This window comes from Jaculus jaculus, chromosome 16 (assembly GCF_020740685.1).
Source record: "Jaculus jaculus isolate mJacJac1 chromosome 16, mJacJac1.mat.Y.cur, whole genome shotgun sequence".
In the NCBI taxonomy this organism is placed as follows: Eukaryota; Metazoa; Chordata; class Mammalia; order Rodentia; family Dipodidae; genus Jaculus; species Jaculus jaculus.
In genome coordinates, this window is record NC_059117.1 from 45816869 (window position 1) to 45832840 (window position 15972).

Genomic DNA, 15972 nt, shown 5'->3' on the forward strand with positions numbered 1-15972 from the left:
TATTCCACTCAGCCTACTTGAATACTCCCATAGCAGGGAAACTCAACCCCTAGGAGCACCTTTGTAGATACTCTGAGAGTCTTAAGAGCCACACCTAACACCTTAAGCTCCTACCCTGAAAATATATTACATCAAATCAATTGATACAGCTAAGAATACCCAACAAGCTAGAAAATCCAAGCTTTAACTTAATCCAAGATGCAAAAATATATACATTATAACACAAGAAACACTAAAAAGCAAGATGATATAAATCCACCTAAAAGTATTAATGCATCAGAAATGAACTCCAGTGAGAATGAGTTAGAGGAAATGTCTGAGAAATATTTCAAAAGAATGATAGTAAATATGTTCAAAGAAGTCAGAGAACGAATCAAAGGAGTCAAAGAGGAATTCAAAGAGGAAACCAAAGGAATCAAAGAAGACGCAGGACACCAATTTAATGAAATAAAGAAGGCAAAATGAGACATAAATAAGGAAATAGAAATAATAAAGAAAAACCAGTTAGAATTACTAGCAACGAAGAACACAGTTAATGAAATAAAAAACTGTAGAAAATCTCACCAGTAGAATGGATGAAGGAGAGGACAGAATATCTAAGCTAGAAGACCAGGTGGCAGATCTAATACAGGCCAACAAAGACAAAGACAAACTTATAGAAAAGTATGAGTGGGAATTTCAAGATATTCAGGACACTATGAAAAGATCAAATATAAGAATTCAGGGCCTAGTAGAAGGAGAAGAATTCCACTCCAAAGGCATAGTAGGCATCTTCAACAAAATCATAGATGAAAATTTCCCTCAAATTGGGAAAGAGATGTCAATGCAGAAACAGGAAGCCTTTAGAACCCCAGCCAGACAAAACCTGGAAAGAACTTCTCCTCACCATATTATAATCAAACTTCCAAACACACAAACCAAAGAAAAAATATTGAAAGTAGTTAGAAAAATCAGGTTACCTACAAAGGCAAGCCCATCAGGATTACAGCAGATGGTCAACACAAACTTTTAAAGCCAGAGGGCTTGGAGTGATATATTCCAAGTTCTGAAAGATAACAACTGTCAACCAAGGTTACTTTATCCTGCAAAGCTATCCATTCAAATAGATGGAGAAATAAGGACATTCCATGACAAAAGCGGGTTAAAGGAGTATTTGAAGACAAAACCAGATTTACAGAAAATACTTGATAGAATCCTCCATGCTGAAGAAAAGGAAAAGAAAGCAGGGCGTGGTGGCGCACGCCTTTAATCCCAGCACTTGGGAGGAAGAGGTAGGATCACAGTGAGTTCAAGGCCACCCTGAAACTACATAGTGAATTCCAGGTCAGCCTGAGCCAAAGTGAGACCCTACCTTGAAAAACCAAAAAAAAAAAAAAACAAAAAAAAAAAAAAAAAACAAAAAGGAAAAAGAAAAGCACACATATAAGGAACCTGGAAAAAACAAGCAATACTCAAATACTAGTTAACAGAAGAGAGCACAGGTAGGAAAAAAAACACAAAAAAATGGCAAAAATAAATCCACACCTTTCAATAATATCTCTTAATATTAATGGCCTCAATGCCCCAATGAAAAGACACAGGTTTGCAGACTGGGTTAAAAAGCAGGATCCTACAATTTGTTGTCTCCAAGAAACTCACCTTACTACAAAGGATAGATATTATCTTAGGGTAAAAGGTTGGAAGACAGTGTTTCAAGGAAATGGGCCTAGCGAACAAGCAGGGGTTACTATACTAAGATCTGACAAGGTAGACTTTAGTCCAACATTAGTCAAGAAAGATAAGGAAGGTCACTTTATATTGATTAAGGGCACACTCAACAGGAGGACATTACAATCCTAAACATATATGCACCTAACATGGGGGCTCCCAAATTCATCAAACAAACACTATTAGAATTAAGGTCACAGATAACACCAAACACAGTGGTGGTGGGTGACTTTTTAACAACCCACTCTCATCAATTGACAGATCATTCCAGGAAAAAATAAACAGAGAGGCATCTGGACTAAATGAGGTCATAGAAGGAATGGACTTAACAGATATCTACAGGACATTTCATCCAAAGGATGCAGAATATACATTCTTTTCAGCAGCACATGGAACATTCTCTAAAATAGACCATATGTTAGGACACAAAGCAAATCTTAGCAAATTCAGGAAAATTGAAATAATTCCTTGCATTCTGTCTGACCACAATGGAATTAAACTACAACTCAGTAGCAAGAAAGATTATAGAGCATACACAAAATCATGGAAACTAAACAATACACTACTGAATGATGAATGGGTCAATGAAGAAATCAAGAAGGAAATCAAAAAATTTATAGAGTCAAACGATAATGAGAACACAACATATCAAACTCTATGGGACACAATGAAGGCAGTTCTAAGAGGTAAATTTATAGCCTTAAGTGCCTATATTAAGAAATTAGAAAGGTCGCAAGTAAACGACCTAATGCTTCACCTTAAAGGCTTGGGGAAAGAACACGACAAACCAAAAATCAGTAGACAGGAAGAAATAATAAAGATTAGGGCAGAAATTAATGAAATAGAAACAAAAAAGACAATCCAAAGAATTAATGAAACAAAGAGTTGGTTCTTTGAAAGGATAAACAAGATTGATAAAACCCTTAGCATATCTGACCAAAAGAGAGAGAGAAGAGACACAAATTAATAAAATCATAGAGAAGAAAAAAGTAACATCACAACCAATGCCAGAGAAATTCAAACAATCATAGGGACATACTATAAAAGCATATACTCCACAAAGTATGAAAATCTGAAAGAAATTATTTCCTTGATTTATATGACCTACCTAAATTAAATCAAAATAAGATTAATCACTTAAATAGACCTATACAAACATGGAGATCCGAACAGTTATCAATAATCTCCCAACAAAATAAAGCCCGGGCCCAGATGGAGTCACTGCTGAATTTTACCAGACCTTTAAGGAAGAGCTAACACCATTGCTTCTCAAGCTTTTCCAGGAAATAGAAAAAGAAGGAATTCTAACAAACTCCTTCTATGAGGCCAGCATCACCCTGATACCAAAACCAGGCAAAGATAGAACAAAAAAAGAAAATTACAGACCAATCTCCCTCATGAACATAGATGCAAAAATTCTCAACAAAATATTGGCAAACAGAATACAAGAGTATATCAAAAAGGTCATTCACCCTGACCAAGTAGGCTTTATCCCAGAGATTCAGGGATGGTTCAATATATGCAAATCTACAAATGTAATACATTATATAAATGGACTGAAGGACAAAAATCACATAATCATCTCATTGGACACAGAGAAAGCATTTGACAAAATCCAACATCCCTTCATGAGAAAAGTCCTACAGAGACTGGGAATAGAAGGAACATATCTCAATATAATAAAAGCTATTTATGACAAGCCTACAGCCAACATATTACTAAATGGGGAAAAACTGGAAGCTTTTCCACTAAAATCAGGACCAAGACAAGTGTGTCCACTGTCCCCACTTTTATTTAATATAGTTTTGGAAGTCTTAGCCATAGCAATAAGTCAAGAGAGACACATAAAAGGGATACAACTTGGAAAGGAAGTGATCAAGTTATCATTATTTGCTGATGACATGATTCTATACATAAAGGACCCTAAAAACTCTACTAGCAAACTGTTAGAGCTGATCAAAACCTACAGCCATGTAGCAGGATACAAAATAAATACACGGAAATCAGTAGCTTTCATATATGCTAACATCAAACACACAGTGGATGAAATCAGAGAATCACTCCCATTAACAAATGATTCAAAAAAAATAAAGTACCTTGGAATAAACCTCACCAAGGAAGTAAAGAATCTCTACAATGAGAACTTTAAAACACTCAAGTGAGAAATTGCAGAAGACACTAGAAAGTGGAGAAACATCCCTTGTTCCTCGATTGGAAGAATCAATATTGTGAAAATGGCAATCTTACCTAAAGCAATCTACACGTTTAATAATGCAATCCCTATCAAAATTCCAAAGGCATTCTTCATGGAAATAGAAAAAACAATCCAAAAATTCATTTGGAATCACAAAATACCTCGAAAATCTAAAATAATACTGAGCAACAAAAACAAGGTTGGTGGTATCACCATACCTGATTTTAACCTACACTACAGAGCCATAGTAACAAAAACAGCATGGTACTGGCACAAAAACAGGCATGTAGATCAGTTGAACAGAGTAGAGGACCCAGATGTAAGCCCAGGTAGCTATAGCCACCTGATATTCGATAAAAATGCCAAAAATACTCGGAGAAAAGACAGCCTCTTCAACAAATGGTGTTGGAAAAACTGGATATATATCTGCAGAAGGATGAAAATAGATTGTTCTCTCTCACCATGCACAAGAATTAAGTCCAAATGGATTAAAGACTTTAACATCAGACCTGAAACTCTGAAACGGCTAGAGGAAAAAGTAGGGGAAACCCTTCAACATACTGGTCTTTGCAAAACTTTCTGAATACAACCCCAATTTCTCAGGCAATAAAACCACAGATTAATCACTGGGACCTCATGAAATTACAAAGATTTTGCACTGCAAAGGACACAGTGAAAAAAGCAAAGAGGCAACCAATTGAATGGGAAAAAATCGTTGCCATCTATATATCTGATAAAGGATTAATATCTAGGATATACAAAGAACTCAAAAAGTTAAGTAATAAGGAATCAAACAAGCCAATCAAAAAATCAGCTATGGAGCTAGATAGAGCATTCTCAAAAGAAGAAATACAAATGGCATATAAGCATCTAAAAAAAATGTTCTATGTCACTAGTCATCAGGGAAATGCAGATTAAAACTACATTGAGATTCCATCTCACCCCTGTCAGATTGGCCACCATCATGAAAACAAATGATCATAAATGTTGGTGGGGATGTGGAAAAAAAGGAACCCTTCTACACTGCTGGTGGGAATGCAATCTAGTCCAGCCATTGTGGAAATCAGTGTGGAGGTTCCTAAAACAGCTAAAGATTGATCTACCATATGACCCAGCTATAGCACTCCTAGGCATATATCCAAAGGACTCATCTCATTTCCTTAGAAGTACGTGCTCAACCATGTTTATTGCTGCTCAATTTATAATAGCTGGGAAATGGAACCAGCCTAGATGTCCTTGAACTGATGATTGGATAATGAAGATGTGGCACATTTATGCAATGGAGTTCTACTCAGCACTAAAGAAAAATGAAGCTATGAAATTTGCAGAGAAATGGATGGACCTGGAAAGGATTATACTAAGTGAGGTAACCCAAGCTCAGAAAGCCAAGCACCACATATTCTCTCTCATCCTAGCTGCAGATGATTGGGCTTCTGTGTGGGAATGAAAATACTTAGTAGTAGAGGCCAGTAAGTTTAAAAAAAAAAGGGGGGGGGGAAGAGAAAGGAAGGGAGGAGGGTACTTAATAGATTGATATTGTGTGTATGTAAGTTCAATGATTGAGATGGGGAGGTAATATGATGGAAAATGGAATTTCAAAGGGGAAAGTGTGGGGGAGGAGGGAGGGTATTTCCATGGGATATTTTTTTGTAATCATGGAAAATGCTAATAAAAATTTAAAAAAATAAAATAAAAATAAATATCTTTTGGGTGGCTAGAGAGATGGCTTAGTGGTTAAGCATGTGCCTGTGAGTCCTAAGGACCCCAGTTTAAGGCTCGATTCCCCAGGACTTACGTTAGCCAGATGCCCAAGGGGGTGCACTCGTCTGGAGTTCATTTGCAGTGGCTGGAAGCCCTGGCACGCCCATTCTCTGTCTCGCGCGCTCTCTTTCTTCTGCTTCTTTCTCTGTCTGTCTGTCACTCTCAAATAAATAAATAAAAACAAAATTTAATCTTTTTTTTTTGTAACATGTTCTCACATATTTTTAAGCTGGCCTTATACTTAGTATATAGCCAAGAATGACCTTGTACTTCTGATCCTCCAAGTGCCTCCATTCCAGACATGCAATACCATGCCTAGTGGCATAAATGTGGTAATGATAATCAATCCCAAGGCTTCAGGCATGTGATGTAAGCATTCTACCAACTGAACTACATCCCAGCCCCAAATCTCTGCCATTCAAGGAGTTTGCAAATATTTAAAGTAAAGATGTCACCACTCCTTCCTATAAAGATAATTTCAGTTAGAGGGTTAAGTGATTCTTGCTTTTTTTTTAAAGAGAACACGGGTTGGGGTAGAGAAATGCTTAGTGGTTAGGGCATTTGCCAGCAATGCCAAAGGACCCAAATTCATTTCTCCAATAGCCACATAAATCCAGGTGCACAGGTGGCACATGTGTCTGGAGTTCATTTGCAGTGGCTGGGCCTGTGGCATATTAATTAATTATTTTTTGAAAAATGAGAGAACACAGATAATTCAATTTCAAGTGCTATAATTATTTAATATTAAATGATACACAATTATATTTGAGAAAAATAAACATAAATGAAAAATAGTCTTGAGTTTCTTGTTTAATACATTTCTTTTTCTTTCTGCAGGTCCTAATCTTGTTTAAACTAATTCTTCTTGAGAAAAAGGTGAGATCTAGAAGGATGAAAAGGATGGGATTATTACCATTTATTTATTTGCCGTGGTTTTATTTTTTGAGACAGAGTTTTATGTAGCTTAATCTGACCTCAAACCTGTGAGTTGCTAAGGTTGACCTTGAACTCCTGATTCTCCTTCCTTCACCTCCCAGTGCTGGGATTTCAGGCATGCACCACCATTCCCAATTTATGCAATGTTGCATATCCAGTCTGGGGCTTCATACATGCCAGGCAAGCTTTTTAAGTATTTTATTTATTTATTTATTTATGAGAGAGAGAGAGAGGCAGATAGAGAGAGAGAGAATAGGCATACCAGGCCCTCCAGCCATTGCAAATGAACTCCAGATGCATGTGCCACTTTGTGCATCTGGCTTTATGTGAGTCCTAGGGAATTGAATCTGGGTTCTTTGGTTTTGCCATTAAGCACCTTAACTACTAAGTCATCTCTCCCATTTTTTGTTTTATGATTTTATTGATATTTCTTATATATTATATACAATGGAAATTAATAATGAAGTGTTAAAAATGTTTTGTCTATCAAATTGTGGTAAAGTAAAACTTTTTTTTTTTTTTCTTACTGCCATCAAAGTTTAATGTCTTGTTCCTTGTGGAAGCAGTTTGGTAGTATATTAAGTTATCAGGATTGTTGCCACCACAAGTAACAAACCCCAAGTTTAAATTAATTTAAATAAAAAGTAATGTGTTAACTCACTCATACTTCAGGCTCCACTGGATGACCTGATGGCTCCAAAGGGTCAGTCTATTGGTTTTTTCCATCTATTTGCACTGTAGTGTAGTGTCACTACCAGTGTCTCTTTACACTGTAGTCCACAGTGGTAGCTTGCTTAGAGCTGGATCTCTCTTAGAGTATAAGAAACTGCCAACAGTTTGCTTCCTCAGTCATAACTACTAGCAGAGATAATACCTCTTTGCAAACCATTTAATATGAATTATTCCCTCAAATTGATTTGTTTGAGTTCATCAGACCATAATTGTAGCCATAGACCTGCAAAGACCTATGGGTACTGCTTTAACTTGGATTCTAGACCACTGTGTATCAAAGAGATGGGATTGCCATGATTAGTGTATACCTCAGGTCAAAAACTAGGCTTTATAGCCAATTCTGGCCCACTACTTACTTTTGAAGATAAAAGGCTTTTTTTTAAATATTTTTATTTATTTATTTTCAAGGACAGAGGGAGAGTATGGGCATGCCAGGGCTTCTTGCCATCACAAATGAACTCCAGATGCATGCATCACTTTGTGTATCTGGCTTTACATGGGTACTAGGGAATTAAACCCAGGCTGTCAGGCTTTGTAAATAAGTGACCACTAAGCCATCTCTCTACTCCTATAGATAAAGTTTCATTGGAAAACAGTCACACCTGTTGCTTAGTTTATTGTTTCCAGCTGTGGGTATTATTATTATTTGAGAGAGAAAGAGAGACAGAATCAGAGAGAGAGAGAGAGAGAGAGAGAGAGAGAATAGGCATGCCAGGGCTTTTGGCTACTGCAAACAAACTCCAAACACATGTGCTTCCTTGTGCTTCTGGCTTACGTGGGTCCTGGGATATTGATCTTTGCCTTTGTAAGCAAGCATCTTAACCACTAATCCATCTCTCCAATCCTCCCCACCCCCTTTTTGGTGTTTTTGAAGTAGGGTCTCACTCTAGCACAGGCTAACCTGGAATTCATTATGTAGTCTTAGGGTAGCCTCAAACTCACAATGATTCTCCTAGCTCTGCCTCCTGAGTGCTGGGATTAAAGGCATGTACCACTGTGCCCAGCATGTTTTTACTCTATAGTAGTATAGTTGAGTACTTGTGACAGAGACCTGACATACAAAGTAAATCAGATGCTTTATAGAAGAAATTTTCTGACTTTTGATTTTAAACTAATCAGGAGCCAGCCATGGTTATGGCTGGTTTTACATTCCTTATTAACTGTGGTCAGTGGACTTGAGATAGAAAGGATGTTGGTGACTCAGCTGTATATCATGTTCACTGTGGTTCATTAGCTTAAGGTCATTTATCTCTTTGACTTAATAATTCTTCTCTGGGAATTTCTTTTCTATAATTAATATGAATTGGATATAAAAGTTACTCAAATGAGTATATCACAGAATGCTTTTAATAATAAATTATAAATTGACTAGTGATTTATTTTACATATTGCTTATAACACCAAATAATAAAAATTCCCGTTACTTTTTATTGTTGTCAAGATATGTCATGGCAAGTAAAAAAAAGTTCTCCATTTATCTATCAGTTTTTTTGTGTTGTTGTTTGTTTTGTTTTTGTTTATAAACTAGCTCAGGCTGATCTGGAATTTACTACGTAGTCCCAGGTTGGCCTTGAATTCATAGAAATCCTTTTATCTCGGCCTCCCAAGTGCTGGGATTAAAGAAATGTACCACCATGCCCGGCTGAGCCCAGTTTTATAGACAAATACAGATTCATTGAAATAAAGTTGGAAAAAAAGATATCAACAGAATTCTAGAAGAAAGTTTATATTTTTAAAAGGAAATATTTTTCCACCTGCTGTTGTCATATAGAGTATATTGCTTCTTCAAACAGAAAAATAAAATAAACAATACAGTATGATGTGATAGCTCTCTTTTTAATTTTTTATGTTAAACTGTGATAACACGTAACCTGAAATTGATCATTGTTATAGTTAGCTTCTGGTTGCTGGGACAAAACACTTGACCAGAAGCAACTGATGGGAGGAAAGGGTTTATTTCTACTTGAAGTCTTGAGGGGAAGTTTTAGCATGACAGAAATGGAGAGCAGAGGCTGGGCATCACTTCTTGCCACAGCAGCTGACAGAAAGCAGCAAGGATGAGCTGAGCTCTGACAAAGGTAACTGGACTAAAAAACCTAAAGCTCACCTTCAACAACACACCTCCAGCAAGACTCCCAAATTGCCATCTCAGCTGGAGCTGATTTAAAGTATGTGAGGCTGTGGTGGACATCTCATTCAAACCACTACATTCCACCCTACTCCCAGACTCATGACCATCTCATGATGCAAGATGCATTCAGTCCAGCTTTAAAAATCCTTATAAGGGCTGGAGAGATGGCTTAGTGGTTAAGTGCTTGCCTGTGAGCCTAAGGACCCCGGTTCAAGGCTCGATTCCCCAGGACCCACGTTAGCCAGATGCACAAGGGGGCGCATGCATCTGGAGTTCGTTTGCAGTGGCTGGAAGCCCTGGCGCGCCCATTCTCTCTCTCTCCCCACCCCCACCCCCGTCTTTCTCTCTGTCTGTCTCTCTCAAATAAATAAACAAAAAAAATTTTTTAATAAATAAATCCCCATAATCTTTACCAATCCAAACACTGTTCAAAAGTCCAAAGTCATATCTGAGGCAGTCTTTCAATTGTGAGCTAATGAAATTAAAAAACTAGTTAAATACTTTTAGCACATAATGGCACAGAGTAAACATTTCCACTGCAAAAAAAAAAAAAAAAATTTAAAAAGGCATAGCTAGGAAAGAATAGACCAATACAAGATTAAAAAGTCGGCAGAAAAAAAAAAAAATCTTCAGGGCAAAACATCAAATCTTGCAGCTTTACATCTGGCATGAGACCCACAATAAAATCTTTGGGCTCCAAATTCTACCTTTCCATCTGGACTGCTTACAGCCCAGGGGAAAAAATCCTGAACCAGCATCTCTCCTTGGATGGTCCCATAATCCTGGTATCTCCAAAATTCCAGGGTCTCCATTGTAGCCTGGGCTCCATACCAGGGCCTCTGTTCAGCCCACACTGCTTCAGATTTGCTCTGTAGCTAAGGCTGGTCTTGAACTTCTGATCTTCCTCCCCATACATGGATTACAGGCCTGTCCCACCAAGCCTAACTAAGAATTTTTTTGTTTGTTTGTTTGTTTTGAGGTAGGGTCTCACTCTGGTCCAGGCTGACCTGAAATTAACTCTGTAGTCTCAGAGTGGTCTTGAACTCATGGCGATTCTCCTACCTCTGCCTCCCAAGTGCTGGGATTAAAGGTGTGTGCCACCACACCCGGCTCTAACTAAGAAATTTTAAAATGACAAAATGCAACTCCAAATAATAAGAAAGATTCCAAGATTCTGTTCTCAAGATGATTTATGGTATGTTCAGTAAGAAAAAAAAAAATTGCCCAACCTCCTATGAGGCCTGTGAGCCCAGTTTTATAAAAAAATACAGATTTATTGAACTAAGACTGGAGAATATGATAAACAGTCCATTTTCAAGTTTCCCCCAGATGTTACATTGTCCCTTCTTCCTTAATTTTTTTTTTTGTTTTATTTTGTTTTTTGAGATAGGGTCTCATTCTAGCTCAGGCTGACCTAGAATTCACTATTATAGTCTCAGGGTGGCTTTGAACTCACAGCAATCCTCCTACCTCTGCCTCCCAAGTGCTGGGATTAAAGGCATGCGCCACCATGCCCAGCTTTTAAATATTTTTATTTAGAGAAAGAAAATGGATATGCAGCACCTCTTGCCACTTCAAATCAACTCCAGGTGCATATGCCACATTGTATATCTGGCTTTATGCGTGTACAGAAAAAGCAAACTCCAGTCTTCAGGCTTTGCAAGCAAGTACCTTTAACCAGTGAGCCATCTCCCCTGCCCCATGTCTCTTCTTTTAAGATCTCTGTTGCAGTTACCATGTTATTGGCACAAAGCATCTGACCAAAGCATTTGTTGGGAAGAAAGGGATTATTCTGTTTAGAGACTTGAGGAAAAACTCCATGATGGCAGGGGAAAATGTGGCATGGGCAGAGACTGGACATCATCTCCTGGCCAACATCAAGTAGACAACAGCAGCAGTAGAGTGTGTTTTGCAAGGAGAAGCTGGCTGTAACACTTGTAAGTCTGCTCCCAGTAGTACCTCCAGCAAGGCTCCAATTCCGATTCTACCAGCTGGAAATCAAGTGTTCAAAACACAAGAGTTGGGCTGGAGATATGGCTCAGTAGTTAAGGTGCTTGGCTGCAGAGCCTAACAACCCAGGTTCAATTTCCCTATATCCACATAAAGCCAGAGTTGCAGCAGCTAGATGCCCTAATAGGCCTCCCCTCTCCCTCCCTCCCTCCCTCCCTCTCTTTCTCTCTCTCTCTGTTTGTTCTGTCTCTGCAAATTTAAAAAAAATTTTTTTTTTAAATCACGAGTTTGCTGCACATGGTGATTCATGCCTTTAATCCTAGCATTCAGGAGGCAGAGGTAGTAGGATCACCATGAGTTTGAGGCACCCTGAGGCTATATAGTTAATTCCAGGTCAGCCTGGACCAGAATGATACCCTAACTCGAAAACAAAAAACGCAAGTTTATGCCAGGCATGGTGGCACATACCTTTAATCTCGCCGGAGGCAGAGGTAGGAGGATCGCTGTGAATTTGAGGCCACCCTGAGTTTGGTTTTTCAGTACCCTCATGATTGTTTTCTTGTGGCTAGTTTCAGATTAATTTTTTTTTTTGTTTGGTGGTTTTTTTTAATTTTTTAATTTTTATTAACATTTTCCATGATTATAAAAAAAATCCCATGGTAATTCCCTCCCTCTTTTTTTTCTTTTTTCAAGGTAGGGTCTCGCTGTAGCCCAGGCTGACCTGGAATTCACTAGTTGTAGTAGTAGTCTCACGCTGGCCTCGAACTTTACAGTGATCCTTCTACCTCTGCCTTGCAAGTGCTGTGATTGAAGGTGTGCACCATCACACCTGGCTAAATTTTTTTTTTTTTTAATCAAGAATGCTACATAGTTGCCAGTGTAGCCTCAGCATATGACATCAGAAAGCTCACATGTATTTGTAATATTTTTAGTCATAGGAAGTTTGATCATTTGGTCAGCAATTTGTGGGACAATGCGATTGTTTTGTTAGAGATAAAAGTATATGAGTGATTGGTGAACATTGTGAATATACAATTGCCAACAATCTGTCACAGTAATTTTAGTGTCAGTTGATAATTTTTTACTTGAATTGTAATGGCTGCTAAAGGTGAGTTTTTAATTATTATTTATGGATTTGCTAACATTACTCTTCTGCAGAGACTCCCACCTTCCTTTTAGTATTGTTGTGGTCTCATGAATTTTCTAATTTAATTTCAATTGAATCCATTTCAGGTTCTTTTTTATATTTCTCCAGTGAATAAGTTGGTGGGCGCACTCATGACTGTGCTGTCCCTGTTTCCAGGTAAGAGATAGCCCTGTCTACTCTTGTTTAACTTCACTGGAAGTTAGACGATCAGGACCAAGTGCACAAGAATGACTTCATTAGGACTAATTTATTCCTTCTCTCTTTCTCTCTTTCTCTCTTTCTCTTTCTCTTTCTCTGTGTGTGATGTGCTTGCATGGATGTATGAGTGTTCTTATGCATGGTCATTGTGTGAGGGGAAGTATATATATGTGTGCACATACACATGGAGGCCAGAGGTAAAAAATGTCAGGTATCTTCTTCAGTCACTGTACTGTATTCATTGAGACAGCATCTCTGTGAACCTAGTGCTCATAACTCAACTAGACAAGTTAGCCAGCAAGCCCTGGACCTCTGCCTATCTCTACCTCACAAGTGCTGGATTTAAGTCATGTCCTACTCTGTCCAGCATTTGAGATGGGTACTGGAGAGCCAGGTACAGATCCTCATATTTGCATAGCAAGCACTTTTCCCACTGAACCATCTCCCTAGCCCCCCCAAAAAAGGTTTTTTTGACTGGGGAACTAAACATGTGTCTTAGGCTTCACAGGCAAGCCCTTAACCAATAAGCCATCTCTCAAGCTCTGTATCTGCCCCCCACCTTCTTGTTTGTGGTTTTTTTTTGGTTTTTTTTTTTGAGATAGAGTCTTGCTCTAGCTCAAGCTGACCTAGAATTCATTCTGTATTCTCAGGATAGCCTCAAACTTTCAGCAATTCTCCTACCACTGCCTCCCAAGTGCTGGGACTAAAGGCATGCACCACCACAGCCATCTTCTTTCTCTCTCTTAAATAAATAAATAAAATATTTTTAAGCCAGGTGTGGTGGCACACACCTTTCATCCCAGTACTTGGGATTCAGAGGTAGAAGGATCACCATGATTCCAAGGCCAGCCTGAGACTACATGGGGAATTCCAGGCCAGCTTGGGCTATATAGCAAGACCCTACCTCGAAAAACCAAACCAAAACAAAACAAAAAAGTTTACAAAAAGAAAAGAGTTCAAGGTTAACTGGGTGTGGTGGCAGATTTTTTACGTGTCTGTGTGTGCATGTGCATGTGGGGGAGGGCCTGTGACACCTTAGGTGTCATCCTCAGGAACTTAACCCAGCTCTTTTGAGATGGGTATCGAATTGGCCTAGAGCTCACTAGTTGGGCTAGACTAGTTAGCTAGTGAGGATCATCAGCAATATATGGTCTCCACCCCAGTGCTGGGGTTTACCAGGGCATTCCACCATGCCTGGCATTTTTATATGGGTACTAGGGATTGAACTCAGGTCCTCCTGCTTGCAAGGCAAGCACTTTACTAACTGAGCTATCTTCCCAGCCCCCAAATTTCTGTTTTAGTATGACATTGTCATTTTGGCAATAGGATTTTCCCTGCAGTCTGGGTGTTCTATTGTACCTTATTTTAAATTTTTATTAAAATGTTTTTTTATATTTTTTGTTCATTTTTTTTAAATTTATTTATTTGAGAGCGACAGACACAGAGAGAAAGACAGATAGAGGGAGAGAGAGAGAATGGGCATGCCAGGGCTTCCAGCCACTGCAGACGAACTCCAGATGCGTGTGCCCCCTTGTGTATCTGGCTAACTTGGGACCTGGGGAACCGAGCTTCGAACTGGGGTCCTTAGGCTTCACAGGCAAGTACTTAACCGCTAAGCCATCTCTCCAGCCCTATTAAAATGTTTTGAAGCATGGCTTAAAACAATTAGCAGCAAAGTTTTGCTGTAGAAAACTGAATATATGGCTCTTATTCCATATTATTATAAGACAAGCTGTTCTCCAATGTTGTGTATTTCAGGCATGCTTGAACATGGTCTCAGTGACTGTTCTCAGTACAGACCCCGAAAGAGTATGTCTGAAGATACTGGGCTTCAGGAAAGTAATGCCCTTGAACATGACTTTGTTTCTGGGTCAGCTGTTGACATTTCACATATAAACTTGGGAACTGCCACAAAAGGCACAGCAGGAAATCATGGGGGAGATGCTGCCGTCAAGACCAAGAAGCCTTTGTTCCAAGTAGAAGAAGACAGCAAAGGGCAGGAACTTAGTGAAACTAACCAGTATTTGAAACCACCATCTCGTCCATCTCCAGAGTCTTCAGAAAGTGACTGGGAGACCTTGGATCCTAGTGTTCTGGAGGACTCCAACTTAAAAGAAAAGGAACAGTTGGAGTCCGAGGAGGCAGACTTACTTCCAAAAGACTCTGTGCCTCCAATCACTGTCCAGCCCCAGGCTAACACTGGGCCGGCAGTCCTGATCCCAGGACTCATTTCTGGTCTGGAAGAAGACCAGTATGGTATGCCTTTGGCCATCTTCACAAAGGTAAAATGCAGCATCCTTTTATGGAGGACATGAGGATTATAATTTACAGGGTTTAACACATTTGTGGGTCTGAAAAATTATCCTTAGAAACTGTTACATACTAAATGTATAAACTCAGAGGGTATTTTTTTAAATATTTATTCATTTATTTGAGAGAGAGAGAGAGAGAATGGGCATACCCAGGGACTCCAGCCACTGCAAACTCCAGATGCATGCACCCCCTTGTGCATCTGGCTTATGTAGGTCCTGGAGAATATAGAATCAGGATCCTTTGGCTTTGTAGACAAATGCCTTAACCTCTAAGCCATCTCTCCAGCCAGGGTGTTGTTTTATTCTTTTTGTTTGTTTGTTTGTTTTTGTTTTTTTGAGATAAGGTCTCACTCTAGCTTAGGCTAACCTGGAATTCACTGTGTAGTCTCAGGGTGGCCTTGAACTAACAACAGTCCTCCTACCTCTGTCTCCTGAGAGCTGGGATTAAAGGCATGTACCACTATTCCTGGCTTAACTCAGAAAGTTAAATGGAAATAATTTTGAAACTTAATAGATATTGAGGTCCCACCACCCGCTGGTCCACATGAAGTGGCCCATAGCAACAGGAGAGTGTGCCAAACACTGGTATGGGGAAACTGGCTATGACACCAATAAGCCAGCCCCCAACAATATAACACCTCCAGGAGGCTTCAATTTCAAATTGCCATCAGCTGGGGAACCTAACCTCCAGAACACCTAAGTTTATGGGGGACACCTGAATCAAATCCATCTCTGGCCCCCCATAAACTGTTAACCATCCATGATGTAAAATGCAATGCCTCAACAGAAAAAAAAGTAGAGTCGACCAATCTTCATCTTTCCAATCTTGATATGTGGTTGAGTTAGGTTGGGATTGGAGAGGAGAGTAAGGCAGGGCATTGTTATGTAGCCTGGGCTGACCTTG

General features: G+C 39.0%; 1 protein-coding gene across 4 annotated transcripts in view; it reads left to right on the forward strand.

Moving 5' to 3' along the window:
• Avl9 (AVL9 cell migration associated) overlaps positions 1-15972 on the forward strand; it is a 119939-nt gene that overhangs the window by 69790 nt on the left and 34177 nt on the right. For all 4 annotated transcript variants that reach the window (XM_004652754.2, XM_045135831.1, XM_045135832.1 and 1 more), the window contains 3 exons: positions 6500-6538; positions 12645-12714; positions 14515-15038. In XM_004652754.2, the coding sequence (XP_004652811.1) occupies positions 6500-6538; positions 12645-12714; positions 14515-15038 (633 nt within the window). The remainder of the gene's footprint in view (positions 1-6499; positions 6539-12644; positions 12715-14514; positions 15039-15972) is intronic.